The sequence below is a fragment of the Pholcus phalangioides genome, unplaced genomic scaffold (assembly GCF_987345545.1).
Source record: "Pholcus phalangioides strain wild (caught in Gottingen) unplaced genomic scaffold, Ppha-v1.0 ptg000013l_1, whole genome shotgun sequence".
Lineage (NCBI taxonomy): Eukaryota > Metazoa > Arthropoda > Arachnida > Araneae > Pholcidae > Pholcus > Pholcus phalangioides.
Genome location: NW_028301606.1, coordinates 7910014 through 7925369, shown reverse-complemented (window position 1 = coordinate 7925369; position 15356 = coordinate 7910014). Strand labels below are relative to the sequence as shown.

Genomic DNA, 15356 nt, shown 5'->3' with positions numbered 1-15356 from the left:
ATATATATATATATATATATATATTATGAAAAGGCGAAAAAATTAGAAGGAATTGAAAAATTGGAAAAAGTAGGAAAAATTGAAAAAAATATGGATCAATGAGGAGGCCGTTCTCAAGGGGGAACCCCCCACATTGCTGCAATCTGCAAAAATGTTTCTAATGATGGTAAGCCTAATAGGCATAAAATTACCATCAGTTCCCCCGATATATATAAGCCAGACACTGTATGAGATTGAAATATGTCTAAAACGAAATCAAAATACAGTTTGTTCAATGATTAGTGATTTTATTTGCACCTTTATGGAACAGAAATTTGTCTAAAATGAAATATCATTTCAGTCAGTCGATGTTCCATTTTGTACAGGTTTCACTGTACATGCACTAAAACGCTTCATTTGTGGACACTGGCAGGACAAAAAAGTTTTCTGAAAAAGAGGGGTGACTGTACAAAAGGAGGGTTTTCATGGAAGCCTTTAAAAAAACTTGAATATTATTTGACTGTAAAGGGGAGAGTGCCCCTGCTAAACCATTAGCACTGTATTATGCAAGGTGTAAACAAATAATATTTGAAAACTATATTAAAAAAAAAACAACTAAATTTTTTTAGACAACTATAAAAAAAAAAGGATTTTAGAATCCATAACAAAAGTTGAGTGGGATCCACTAATAATGAGTTCACATTCAATGAGAGTCTGGATATAATTAGATGTATTGAAGTTCTATCACTTTTAGTGAGCAATTTTTCCTCTGTATATTGGATTTAAAGAGGAAAATAAAAATGGGAATTTTAAAAAAAAAGTGATATAAAATAAAAAGTAAATGCAAAGGAAATCACAGAAATGTCTGAATTTCTTTTATAATTCTTAGAATAAGGAGACAGTACTCTTGACCTAGGTTGAATACCATTTAAATGGGTGAAAAAAATTTCTCTCACAACTTATCTTTTGTTATAAATTGACCAGGAACACGCGACACCAGAAAGAGGAGAAATAAGTGCGAGAAAAAGAGAAGTTGATCAATGAGAATTTCAGTCCCAATTTTCATTAACAGGCATTCATGTCCTCGAATATGTGGTTATGTACTCTTTTTAGTGTACTCTTTTTTTGTGGTTATGTACTCCTTTTTAGTAAATTTATAGTACAAAAAAATGGGACAAAATAAGATTCATTCGGGGTCTCAGAATTAGAGTCCTGTCAGCCTCTCCCATGTGGGTTCATGGTATACCCATGTAAGCCATGATGTCTTATGGAATTGGCCATAAGAACTTTCAGAGAAATTCAAATTTCAAATCCACTTACTCTGAATGTAAGTTGGTTTCTACAATGTAAATACTCTGTACATACGACCCATAGTATATGTTTAGTTATCATTCCATAGAAAAACAAAAATAATTGCATGCCACATTATTTAATGATCATAAGAATGCCAAACATTAATGTAATGTTATACATACTTGCTATAAATACTTAATTTGCAAAATTTTGCTTCTTTTTTGGATTGAGAAAACACTTAGTGAGTAACTGGATTTAATGAGCATTTTTATGCTCATCAAATGATGATTTGATGCCTTGTTTTATTTCAGCAATCATGAAATATCTTGCCTCCTTAAAACCTCTCTTATTTTGGCAATGACGAGCCCAGCTATTGTATTGTAGTTTTTACAGTTAAACCATGTTTCCCCTCTCCAGAACCTGTCAGATCAACTGCCAGTGGACAGAGTCAGCTTTTGTTCAAAGTTTGATTACAGGAGGAGAAAGAGTATAGGTCCCCCTTTGAGGTAGTATAGGAATATGTGTACAGTATAAATAATAGAAAAAGATAAAGTATTTCTCTTCCTTGTTTTTATTATTACAGTGAAACCCTGATAACTTGACTCGCGAATAACTTGACATCTATTATTCTCATGGTTGGCACAATAAAAAATTAAATGGGGGAAAAAACACTCTAATCAACACATTATGATCACATCCCGCTTAAGTCAACAATGATTTATACTGCATTATCACAAAAAAAAAATATTTCAAATACTGCCAATGTGTTGATCATTTCAAAAAAAAATATGACATTACTCCTGTGTGTGTTTCAAAATTTTATGTCTTTTTACTTCTGAAGTTTGTTTGTTGATTGATATGTGTCAAAGAATCTCCCTTCTGTAGGGTTACTCCCTATTATTCTTCTGTTTGAAACCTGAAAACTCAACCTGTAGACTATAAAAGCCACAGATCAATGTGAATGATTTCTGAAATTTTTGAGCAAGAGATGGTCAAGAATGCTAGATCGAAATGTTTTAAGTGAAAAGAGAAAAGTTATTTTGGACAGTTGCACTGATCACTCACAATTGGCAGATCTTTTGACAATCAAAAATTTTTTTTTCACCTAATTCGTGATTATTCTCAATACAAATTTTTCCAGCCGAAAATTATAGATTAAAACATTTTATAAATCTGCAGATGGTGGATAGGTGGAATGTAGAATTTTTCACCAATATACAAGACATATACATGCATAAACAATTTTTAAAAATTGTAAAAAATTAAATGAAATAAAAACTTGCTAACTCAGTATCAGCTCAAGTCTACATGCTTTTTGATCTCCTTGGGGGTGTCAAGTTATCGAGGTTTCACTGTATTATTATTCTTGATGTTGGAGGAGGGGAAGGAGGAAAGCACTTATTAGATACACAAGATTGGGGAAAAAAGTATTCTTCTTAAAAACAAACAGGAGATATTTTGTTGAGGATTTAGTGATTTTTCCACTGTGGCAGTTATAATATGGATAATAAGGAAATTTTTAAATACCACTTCACAGGGATTAAATGTGTTGCATATCTTTTAGCTGGTAACTTAGTGGTTATCCTGCAATTGAAATGTGGGCCTTCAGGGAACAATTTGGTGCTCTGAACATACTGAGATAGCTGAAGGTACTTTTTAGCTAGTTCAAGTTCCGTTGCAACGAAGGCCATTGTTAGTCAGTTATCAATACAAAAAAAGTCATACTACCACAAAGCTGTTACATCTAAAATAAAGACCCACCTTGTGAAAAGAAAAAGATGAATAGTAGTAGTGGTAGTAGTTATATGGCACTCTTGCATCAAAGTCCAAATATATGGAGTTTCAAATTTGGCAAAATGAAAGCACTGATTGCTAAGCTTGTTAAGAAAACATGAAAGCCCATCACCTGCTCCAACAGACAAAAAACAAACACAATTAGATTGAATTAGAAAACTTTAGGGCAGGACAAAACTTTAAAACAAAGCTGGCAGCTGAAAACTAACGCCAGCTCCTGCTTCAGCCACACAGAGAAATTCAAGATGCGCATAAGTTATGCGAAAATCTTTTCTGATTATTGGTTACAGAAACATACCTCCAATTAGAAAAACACTAGAATTTTAGAATTCTAACATTGAAATTGACTCATTTAACTTTTAAAAAACATTTCAATAATTAGCTGTACTAATGGACTGAGAATATTCTAATGAATTTTCTTTGAATGTACAAATCGGATCAGTATTTTGAACCTTTTATAATAATGATAATCTACTACAGTAGAACTTGTTTAATAGAAATTTTGAACAATTTGAACATTTACAAAGTCCCCTTCAGTTTTATATCTAATTTAATGTTAAAAACTTCTTGTTGAATTCAAACTTTTTGGAATTTTTTAGGTAATTCAAAGTTGGAGGGAAAAAAATATGATTTTTGTATGAGAAAATTTAGTTTGGAAAAATTCCACAAGAAGTCAGACTTTGCTTTTTTGATCAAGTTGTTAAACAACAAATTTTTAAAGACATAAAAGTCTGAAAGTTCTGTTTTCTCTACTTTTTTTTTTATTCTGATAATTTAATTCCTATTTTAACATTGTTCAGCTGTCAATGCCAATTGTGCTTTTTGACCATTCAAAATCTGAATCTTTTTTTGTCGCCATTAAGAGTATGGAAAGTTCAGATTGTAATATGGTTATGAAAGTATATTTCGTTGATAGCATAAGAACGATAAGCAAAATTCCAGAAACATTTTCAAAACTGATGATCATGAACTGTTTCCATAAATCAGGCTTTGAACATGGTCAAGAAATTATGCAGTGATGATGATTCCAGAACGGTAGAGTGATGTAGCAGCTAAGATTAATTATTATAATTAGAAATTATTAAAATTTGAGAGACTGTTTCATAACCAATCATAAAATTTTAATAATTGATAATTATTATCCTATGTAAATATTGATGATTGTGATACAATTTATTGTCATTTCACAGATCCAAGATAGATTGATTGGATAGTTCCTACTTTTTTCCAGTGACTTGGGATTTTGAATTAACCAAGTTTGACTGTATATTCATCGCTCATATCTACCTTGGAAAGTAACTATTTTTTTCCTAATTGGAGTTTGTTTCCAGTATGTTCATACAGAAAGATTTATATTAAAATCACCCGATATATACGTGTCACCAAAAGAAGTTTGGGATATGTAGCAAGTAATGTACCGACATGACTATCATATCAAGACTGCCATGACAATATGCCCTGCAGAGACTAGATGTGACACACACATAATATGAAAAACATTACTGGTAACATATTAATGAATGCAAAAAACGGAAAAAATATTTTAAGAAACATGGAACTTTTTCCTCGAATGTTATTTATCTTACAATCACAAAATATTCAAGTTTATCTGTGCATTTGAAATACTTACTTTTCCCCAAATAAATAAAAATTGGCATGATATCAGAGAGCTTCAAGCAAAGAACATTAAGGGTAAACAAAGGGGGGGAAAAACTTCTGGGGTTTTTTTCTTTTTTCTTTGACCCATTAAGTAGCATAAGTGAAAAATATAGTAAATTTGTGAGAAAGCTCTAAGTCTGCAAAGCAAAGTCATGGTGAAAAAGTGAGCCTCGTGAAGAAGCCATGTACTAGTGCGTTGGTTCTTAACCATGAATGCAAGCTACAGATTATTCCAGAATACATGGTGGAACCACGATAACTTGACTGCATGAGAAACTACCACAATAACTTGACTGCATCAGAAACTAAACATTTATTATTCTCATGGTTAACACAGTAATAAATGGTACACGAATGATGTGCAGTTGAAGTACCAGTGATAAATCTCCAAATCTGGTATTATTATTAGGATATGTGAAATGACGGGAAGAGGGATGAAAAGAGCAGGTTTTCCCAGTCTTTCCAAACAATTGCTAAGCATGAATAAGCGAGATCTACGAAACCTCGACTTATATCAAGATGGTTTTCAATCCCCTTGTGAAGTCAAGTTATCAAGGCTCCACTGTATTGATTATTCCTGAAGTAGCAAGAACATAAACTGAAGTTTACTGGAGTTGCTGCAGAGTGAAAAAAAAGTTAAGAACCACTACACCAGTGGTACTAACAACAAATATAAACTTTTTTCATAATGAAATCCTCTTTTTTCTGCATTTGCAGTCATTGTGTGCAATGTTGCAAGTTGCTCATGCAAGTCTACACAGAACAAGATTCAATTATACCTAGCTCATACTCCCATAGTAACTTTTGGCTTCTGTTGATAACATGTCTGGCAACACAATGGATGTCATCATTTATCTTTCAATAAAATAAGTATGGTAAGTATGTCATTCAACTGGTATTAATTTCTGATGAGCATTTTTATTTAAAATAAAGCAAAATTAATATTTATGCATTTGTAGAAGATTTATTTTAGAAATTTGAATTGCAACAGTATTCTTAAAAATGCAGACCTTAGTGAGAACAATCATTAACCAACTCAATGAATTTTGGTTCACTCACCATGAAAGTAGGCCATCCTGGTATGGAAGCACCATTGAAGTCATTATAGCCGAAATTTGTTCTCAAGTCTCTTGGTGCTACAGAATCACCCTGAGGTTCATAGTGCCCACCACTTGCATGAGGATACAGAGTCAAGTTTTGTATTGTAACACCATTTCGGACTCTCACATTAACTTCAGCTGGCTCAAAACCATTAGTGAATGCCTATTTGAATGTAGACAATGTGCATTAAGGTATTTGTGAAAAATAACAGTTTTATCTGAACAATAAACACAGAGCAAGAGAAATTAGAACTGTTTTAACGTGAGTATAAAATACAACGTTGTATAACATGAATATATAAAAAATATTTAGATGCAAGAACTCATCATCCCTCAAGTAAAAGGGAGCTTCCACGATCAGTTTATTCTCTTCACTTGCTCCATGTGACATTCATTTTTCTCTAAATGAAATGCTTAATTATGAATGCGCTGGTTGTGAAATGACTCTTTGCTTGATGAAGGTGAAGGTATTGCTTTTCAAGTTTAAAAAAATGCAACAAGCAGCAACAGAGATACCAGAGGGTTATATTTTTGTCTACACACTTATTTTTATACTTGGGAAATGTTATTTGGATGAAGACATTATTTGCATTGTGGCACTGCTCATATATGCTCAGACGATTCCATATTTGTGCAGCAGTTTTTTTATTGGCAATGGTGTTATCTGAACATGTATAAACACTTGAGCTGTAATCTCTCGATTGCCTTTTTGTCCTATCTTTCATTTCTCTGTACTAGTCCCTTCTGCTGCCAGTGTCATGCTCTTTCAATATGTGTTTAATTTGTTTTAATTAAGAAATTCTCATAATAAAATTTTATTATCTTTTTTTTTTAATAAATGTTAAATTTGAAGTTATTCCGAGTATGTTTTTAATTTTATAAACGGTCAGATTATTATTTCGCACATTAAATAAATCAAGTGCATTCGACACAAGAAATTCTACTAATCAAAAAATTATTTTAGAATATAAGGTTGTAGGGGTCTCATAAAGAATGTTTCATGGAAAGAAATAGATAAAAATTACCTCAAGAGTATATGTCCCGGGTCTCAGTATACGCCAGAATTCACCACGAGGAGTAGTACGGAAAGAAAATTTTCTTCCTTTGATTTTGAGAGTGGCATTTTGGAGGGGATTACCATCTGGATCCATCACTTGGCCCCATATCCCTGAAGGGGGGGAAAAATATATATATATATAGGAGCCTCGTGTGCTGTATATATATACAGGGTGATTATAAAAAAACTATCCCGACATATGGGCCCCTAACTATCATACCATTCACAGAAACTGAATGAAATTTTGGCATAAGGTATTTTGATATATGCGCTCAAGAATGATATGGAAAACAACAGTGTCACTCTAACAGTTACGGTTACAGTGAGAAAATTTCGAAAATATCAAATGGCAACACCAAGTTTTTTGTATTGGAATGTGATCTCCATTGTGAAAAACCCTAAATAGTGTTCGAACGGCAACTGTAGCATGAAAATCACCGGCGGTAGATAGGCTAAAAGTGAGGACAACCAATAAGGACAGAGAAGCAGCATAAAATAAAGCATTTTATTGTGTTTTACAAATTTTCCACATGACCTTGTGGAGGACTAATCAGGCTGGGATCTCAGCCGAAGAAACGGTGTGACGAATGAAACGAACATTAATGCTCTGGTGCACGGCAAAGTCCTTTTTACTTTTTCCTTGCCAAGCTCCGGGGATTTTCGTGCTACAGGTGCCATTCCAACGCTATTTAGTGTTTTTCAGTATGGAGATCGCATTCCAATACAAAAAACTTGGTGTTGCCATTTGATATTTTTGAAATTTTCTCACTGTAACCGTAACTGTTAGAGTGACACTGTTGTTTTCCATATCATTCTTGAGCGCATACCTCAAAATACCTTATGCCAAAATTTCATTCAGTTTCTGTGAATGGTATGATAGTTAGGGGCCCATGTGTCGGGATAGTTTTTTTATAATCACCCCGTATATATATAAATATATATATATATATACTTCTATATAAAATCTTCTCTAAAAACTACATTTTTCTCCCCATGTGCTGTATATATATATATATATATATATACAGCACATGGGGAGAAAAATGTAGTTTTTAGAGAAGATTTTGTGGAATCAACACAACATAATACATTGCACATCAACATAATACATGCTTGAAAATAGCTTAATATGCAATAATTGAGCTACAACAATAATTAATGTACACTGCTTAACATGGAAAAGCTGTGTTTTAACACAGTTTGCATTCAGGTTTGTTTTTAATTTTATAAATATATATGATTTAGAAGGAATTATAATATTGCATAGATTCATTAACAATATGCTGGATTACTGAATAGCTCATCATCATCAAAATTTGGCGCCACAAACCCTATCAGTTGTCCCTTGGAACCAAGAGTTTGTGATGTGGTACAGATGTAATCAATTAAACAATTTAAATGTGATCAAACAATTATTAAGTATCGCTAGTGGCATCTCGTGATTGTGATGGACTCTCATTGTCAGGATCCAGGTATGAACCCCATTGTCGGCATTGGTGGTGGTCCACTAAAGTTGGTTTTCTGCAATTTTCCAACTTTAAAGTGTGAATGTGAGCTGATCTATTTGAAAAGTCTCTCTGCAGGAAGCAGGCAGATCTTCAATATGATAATAACATAACATAAAAATTCCAACATTTATCATCTTTATTTCAGAATATGGAAGACAAATGGCAGCACCAGCAAGAACATGAAACAAGCTCGAATCTGATGACATACTTTAAGGCCATGCATATACAGGGTGTCTCATAAATTGAGGTACAGACTTTAAGGAGAGATAGAGAACATCAAAACGATTGAGCATTGCACAGGAACCCATGACCAGAAATGTCATTGTACATCACTAAGCTAATGCATGGCCGCGATGGAGGGGAAAATATGTGAATTTTCCAAATTTTTTTTCTGCCAACTCCCTGTCCGTATATCATTGCATGCTCCTCCTATGACAATTACTGCTCAAATGAGAAAAAATCACACATTTCACCCTCCAGTGTTGTCATAAACATTGCAGCCTAGCAATATTTCTGGTCATGGTCATGGGTTCCTGTGCAATTCTCAATCCTTTTGATGTTTTTTACCTTCCTTTAAAGTTTATAATTCTATTTATGAGACACCCTGTACATACACTCATGCCACACATTCCAACATGCACAGATTCGTTAGAGATTCCACAGAGGAATGTGTGCAAAGTGTATGTATGGTTAAGTAGTTATAGTAGTGGCATCTTAGGCCCCGATACAAACAGGACCCCATCAATATAATTGATGATTCTCATTAACTTCAAACTCAATAACCAATTCTGAAATTATTTCTTTCATTGATTATAAATTTTCATTAATTCCAAAATTATTTCTTTCTTTAGCCGATAAGTTTGATTATTTCTAAAAATTTTCTTCCTTTAATTCTTTTTTTTTCTTTCATTAGAATTCCCAATTTCCATTTATTGTAAAATTAGTTCTTTCATTAGCTATGAGCATTTTCTTTCTTTTTTTATTTAGTGCATGCTTATTTTTTGTGTGGACATTTTCAGCATTTTTGTAGATTCTGTGATTTGGTATGACTTTTTTGGATCCTGATTTCTCACCAACTCCACCAAATTTATGAAATTTGTACTCGGGAGCCTCAAAATCGTTAAGACAGCCTGTCTATCAAAACTTCAGCAATAAAAGTGATAAAATAAAAACATTGCGACACAAAAATAATGACAATTTTATGTAGATTGCATGTTATAATATGTGTATATTTTTTCAATTGTAAACTCACCTTGATGAGCTTCACCAAGGAAACGAAGAAGAGCTTTTTTGTTATCAGCCCAGTACCTTGGTAAGTCATGCCTCGAAGGGTACTTGCAACAGGAAATTTCCAAGGTGATTTCCATGCAACCTGCCCATATGTAGTTGTAATCTTGCATGCCACCTGAAAATTTATTTTTAAACAGTTTTTAATTTGTTATTCAGTGTCATTATATCTGGTGTAAGTTAAAATAATAGAATTAAAAATATAATTGCTAGCTGATGCAAATTTCAGTCATGCCTACAGTCTGGTAATGCTGCAATAAGCGGGGAAAAAATCATTATAGTTTGATATTATTAGTCAGGTGCAGGGCATTTAAAACCATTTTTAAATGTCCTGCCAGCATGATTAGCAAATTAGACTTACTCGTTATTAAGTCATCTTGCTTATGAAGTAATTTTTATTTAGATCCAGGAGTGACATTATACTGAAGTTTGACTGTATCAATGAATTATTATGATCATTTTTCATGTTTGTAATTAGTGCATGCATGTCTGTGTTTAGTTATGCTACTAAATAATGATATTATGCTATTAATAGTGGTTGATTTTAATGATTTGAATAAAAAGACTAGAGAAAAAGAACAAAACTGTTACCTTTCAATGGATACCAAGCTGCACCATTTGTGGTGCCATTGAGGAATGGAGGAGTGCCATCACGACACGTTGTAGCTAAATACATATTGCTGTGGCTAAATGAATATATGGATGCTAGATGTTGGAAAACATCATTGTCCGGGGTCAGTGATGGTGTGCCTCGAGTGCGGTAAGCTGTGAAAATGACAAAAAAAAAAATTCAATGCCAGTATCTTGATGTAACTACTCTCTGCAGATAAAATAAAATAAATAAAAATTTGAAATTAAAGTTTTCTTAAGAATTAATGTTAGCAATTACCATTACAAGGCTCCCAGCAAGCAAAATCTGCTTGATCATTTCCCTGACCAAAACTCTAAAAGACACAATTTTTTCCCCTTCACAGAAGTTTTCCTTGAGTTTAATCAAATATTTGCTGTTCATCTATTATTTCCCTGACTCATGACTATAAAACTACATTTTCCAAACTTTCCAAGTTACTAGGAACTCTATTAAGTTAATAGGTCCCTGATTCAAATAAAGTTTTGATAATCAAATATATTAACAGTATACAATTTACTGTGTGTGATAACTTCATTGTTGTGATTGATAAAAGCTGCAGCTTACAAGTAGGTGACGTTGCTGGTACGTTATCGAATGGATAACTTGCCACTAAAGCTCCCCCATGAATGTTCCCTGACAAGACAAATTGTGTATTTTTGATCCATTCTTTTACAGCTAGGGTTTCTGGCTGTTGCTGATCTCCATTTGGCACAAAATAATCTGGAAAGTTACGATTCAAATCGTATGAGTTGGCATTTCCCCTGAAATTATAAAACAATTTTAATCACACGATAGAGCATACATAGCACAGCACATAGAAAACTGGAAAAACGTTATGAGTTTTATTTACAGTAAGCGATTGTGTAGAAGAAACTAAAGTATTATGAAAAAGAAGATAGAAAATATACTTTTCTATACTGCTGATTTGGCTATTATTATTTTTTTTTTTTCAACAAATGTGTAAATACGAAGGTTTTTTTAACAACTGGCTGTTGTGAAGATATATTTCAGAAAGAGAGAAAATTCAACTGCCCCTGCAGGGAATCGAACCCACGTCCTTTCACTTTCCGGGTGAACACCCTAGACCACTAGTATTTTGTATAAGTCGCCATCTGGTGGCAGCATTAGCAGTTGTGAGCTTGGCCTGAGTCTGGTCTGGCCGTCCATGTACGGTCCCTTTCAGTGTACACGAGCTCCAAGGAAAGATTGAGAGATTCGGTGCCTCTGTTGAATTTCCTCTCTTTCCGAAATGTATCTTCGCAACAGACAGTTGTTAAAAAACCTTCGTATGGTAGCGGAGAGTGACGTCATCCTTGTATAAATGTGTAAATGACTGTCACAGTGTTTGTCAAAAACGTGTCATTTTCATTATTTTATTTAATAAGAAATTGTAATGCTTTTCAATAAATGTTCGTTCGCATTAAAAATGTATCATTATCCTGTCTTATTTAATGAATGATTGTGATGTTTTGCAGAGCTAGGAAATATCAAGGTTTATTGCACTGATTCTTAATCAGAGGTCATTGTAAAAGTTGAAGGAGATCTGTGAGCTTGGATGAGAAAATCATTAACATCTTACTGGTCTCACATTATTATAAGCTGAATATTACTCTATAAAGGGGTCCTCAACCTTAATTTTATTGTCTAGACTTGGCCTTATTCTTACTGGAACAAAAGGTCTGTGTAAAGCAAAATTTCAAGAGCCCTGCCTTCCAAAACAGGATTAATGAAAACAAACTTTCAACCAACATAAAAGGGGAAAAAACCATTCTCAGTAAATTACATGTAAAATCAAAATTAAAGACTGAAAACTAAATTTTTGTTTCTATGTATTTACAGCATCTGATTAATTTGAATCAATACTAACCTTCCTTGGACGCCAGTGCATTCACCCTCAACAGAATTCTCAAAGCCATCTGGATTCATGGACGGCATGATATGGACCCTTGTGTTATCCAGCAGCCACTTTACATAGCTATCACTGTGGTAGTTATTAACAAGGTATGCAATTAAATGCAACATCAGCTCTCGTCCTACTGCCTGGAAATATTTATGAACCAGCAGTGTGAGAAAAAAAACAATTTCATAGACATAAAATAAGTTTAGAATACAATATAGGCATTTAAGTTTTTCCTGCTGTTGCTTTTTTTCATCTAAAGAACACTGTTTAACAAGCTTTGTTGAATGATTAAAATTTCAGAATATAACTGCATAATGGTTCACAAAAAATCACTAACAACAATTTGCAGACAGGAAAATTAACTATCATTAATTCAATAGTATGTATATTCTTGAATGAGCAGCTGAGAAAGGAAGTGAATGGGGAATGGATGACCAAGAGAGCAAGTGAGTGACCAATAGAGTGATTTGACTCTTTCACTCATTTACATATTCTCTCTGAAACTAACTCCCTGTCTTATTTACTGGTTCTATCAGTCACTCATTCTTTCTTTCCCATTTACTGTCTGTGTGACTCACTCACTCAAGAATGTGGTGATAAACATACAAATACAAAGCCACAACAGCAAAATACCCAACGAGGTGGTTGAAAAAAGAGTTCCCAGCAAAATCTGATTATTCATTTCCCTGGCTAAATGTAAACAATTTCCCTGACATTCCCTAAGAGAAAGTCCTGAATATAATTCAAAATCTTTTCCAAATGTTTTTGAGTTTCACTTTCTTCCCTTCACAGAAGTTTTTTCTTATTTTCATCAAATATTTGTATATCTCACTGGCTTTTGCCAAATATTTTGCAGTTTCCCTGACCTCCCCAGACTGTTTCATTTCCTTGACTTTCTAGGTTGCTGAGAGCCTTACGTTTGAGGGTTAATTTTCTTGTCAATGAATTTTCTTTCCTGTGGATTTTCCGTTTGTTGATATCTAGATAGGATCTAAATATAATTCTGAAATACAGTGCAGTAAAAGTCTGATATAACCAATATGGCTTATAATGAGAATCTTGCTATAATGAGTGATTTACAAGTGATTGTCAAAATAGGTAATGCTAAAGATACAAAAATATTTGGTTACAGCAAGGATTTCAATTAGGAAGCATTTGCTAAAATGTCAAAAACATTCTCAAAAAATGCCAGTTTCCCCTTTTGTCTTTTAAGAATTAAACATTATGACTTTTATCATAGCACATGCTCTTCGTAGAAATTACTCTGGGAGAGTTCTAATGGAATGAACTCAGAAAAGGCCAATTTTTAAACCCCCGCCCCTCCTATTTTTGGAATTCCATACTATACACAGATGGAATATGTGATGATTTCATTCAAATTTTGTCTCTCCCAGTGACTAACAGAGCACAGGACTAGAGCTTACAGTTTGAAGTCATTTCCAAAGGACTGAGAATTGTGCTAAAAACTTTCCGCTTAGTGGAAAAATGTAAACGAGTCCATACAGCCATGGAAGTGAGGACTGATAAAATAATTGAGACTTAAATTGTTCAGTTGGTTGATTAAATCGCTTTGAGGATACAAAACTCTATGCAAAAATGCCTTAGAGAATCAACTACTGTCACACCAAAAATCAATTCCATGACTAGAGTTATGCTCATTCGTTAACATTAGAATGAAATGATCCAAAATGGGCATCTTTTTCTCAGCCACCTCGTTGAGCATTTTGCCTGTTGTGGCATTGTATTTGTATTTGTATAAAAGACATTTTAATGCATGTGAAGCAGCAATTTTATAACCTGACAAAGCAAAAAATTTGATTATAACAAGAAGTTCATTATGATGACAATTTTCCTTGTGATTGTGAACTGTCATTATAATGGATATTCATTGTGTGTGTGTATTTACCAAATTAATTCTTATGTTTATTCTAAATGACTAAAAAGGAAGGGATTATTACTTGAATAACAATATCATCTGTCAGAATATCAACTCTTCCTATGGTAGAACTGATACATTCATAAGATTCCAGAATATATTTTTTTTCAAATTAAAATAGGATGAGTACAGATAATACATATGTATGCAGGGATTCTTCAAATATAAGTAGTGCATGCGCGTGTGCATGTGTGTTTTGATTATATTTACAGAAGATTCTAAATAATTTGATTCTCAAAAATTGGAGCCCCATATAATCCAAGGTGTTGAAATGTTTTAAAAGTCCTTTTTCCAAAACCTCTCCTTTATTTTTGTCTCCCCGTAAACACATTTTATTTAATTTTTACACTGAATTCGAGTAATTTCAGTTTAGAGGGGGGTCTGGTGGCTGAATGACTTTCAGGTTGTTCAATTATATATAAAACTGGTAAGACTTGTTATTATATTTGCTCCTGAGGTACATATGTGTATTATCATTTTTAACGGTTTAAAAGATTTTTAATAATTTTTTCAAGTTAAGACCTGAGGTGTCATATGAGATTTCCCAGCAAAATCTGCTTGATGATTTCCCTTGCTTTCCCTGAAAAAAATTCCAGAAGAAAGAAATATAATTCAAAATCTTGACCTTCCAAATTTCGAATTTTTGTTTTTTTTCCCTTTACAGAATGTTTCCCTAAATTTTCTTTTAATATTTTCATATATCCCTGACTTTTGCCAAATATTGAACATTTTCTCTGTGACTTTCTCTGACTATTTTTCATTTTCCTGATTTTGCAGGTGGCTGAGAGTCCATGATATGATACCAAACTCATGGTCCTAGTAAAGATATCGACCCTAATTAATTAATTAAAACAGTTTTTTGTGTTTTTAAATGCCATTTTGACCTACAACAAACACAAATTAATCAAAAAAAATTTTAATAGTCAGTTTTAGCTCAGATGTGAAGAGATTATGAGTACATAGGTCCCAACTTCGGAAAATTATTTAATCGAATGAAAAAAGCAGATATATCGGTTTTTTTTTGGGGGGGTGGGGGCTTTTTATTAGTAAAAAGTACCAGATACTTTTTAATGTAGAAGAAATTATTCAAACAAACCTCTTATGCAAAATTGCTTACAAAAATCACAATTACGTATTACAACACTGAATAAAATACAAACTACAGGGTGGGAAAAAAGTCTGTAGGAACTTTAAAAGTGCATAAAAACCAGA

General features: G+C 33.1%; 1 protein-coding gene across 2 annotated transcripts in view; it reads right to left on the bottom strand.

Annotated features, from left to right (window-relative positions):
- Positions 1–15356, bottom strand: part of LOC149078538 (carboxypeptidase D-like) — a 70555-nt gene that overhangs the window by 6719 nt on the left and 48480 nt on the right. The window contains exons 4-10 of one of the 2 annotated variants that reach the window (XR_016193842.1): positions 12176–12348; positions 10873–11069; positions 10269–10442; positions 9643–9795; positions 6851–6993; positions 5785–5988; positions 3034–3178 (exon numbers count right to left, since the gene is read on the bottom strand). Coding sequence is in view for 1 of the 2 variants with exons in the window: in XM_089240652.1 (XP_089096778.1) it covers positions 5785–5988; positions 6851–6993; positions 9643–9795; positions 10269–10442; positions 10873–11069; positions 12176–12348 (1044 nt within the window). In the remaining variant the exon portion in view is untranslated. The remainder of the gene's footprint in view (positions 1–3033; positions 3179–5784; positions 5989–6850; positions 6994–9642; positions 9796–10268; positions 10443–10872; positions 11070–12175; positions 12349–15356) is intronic. The other variant, XM_089240652.1, reaches the window with a different exon arrangement.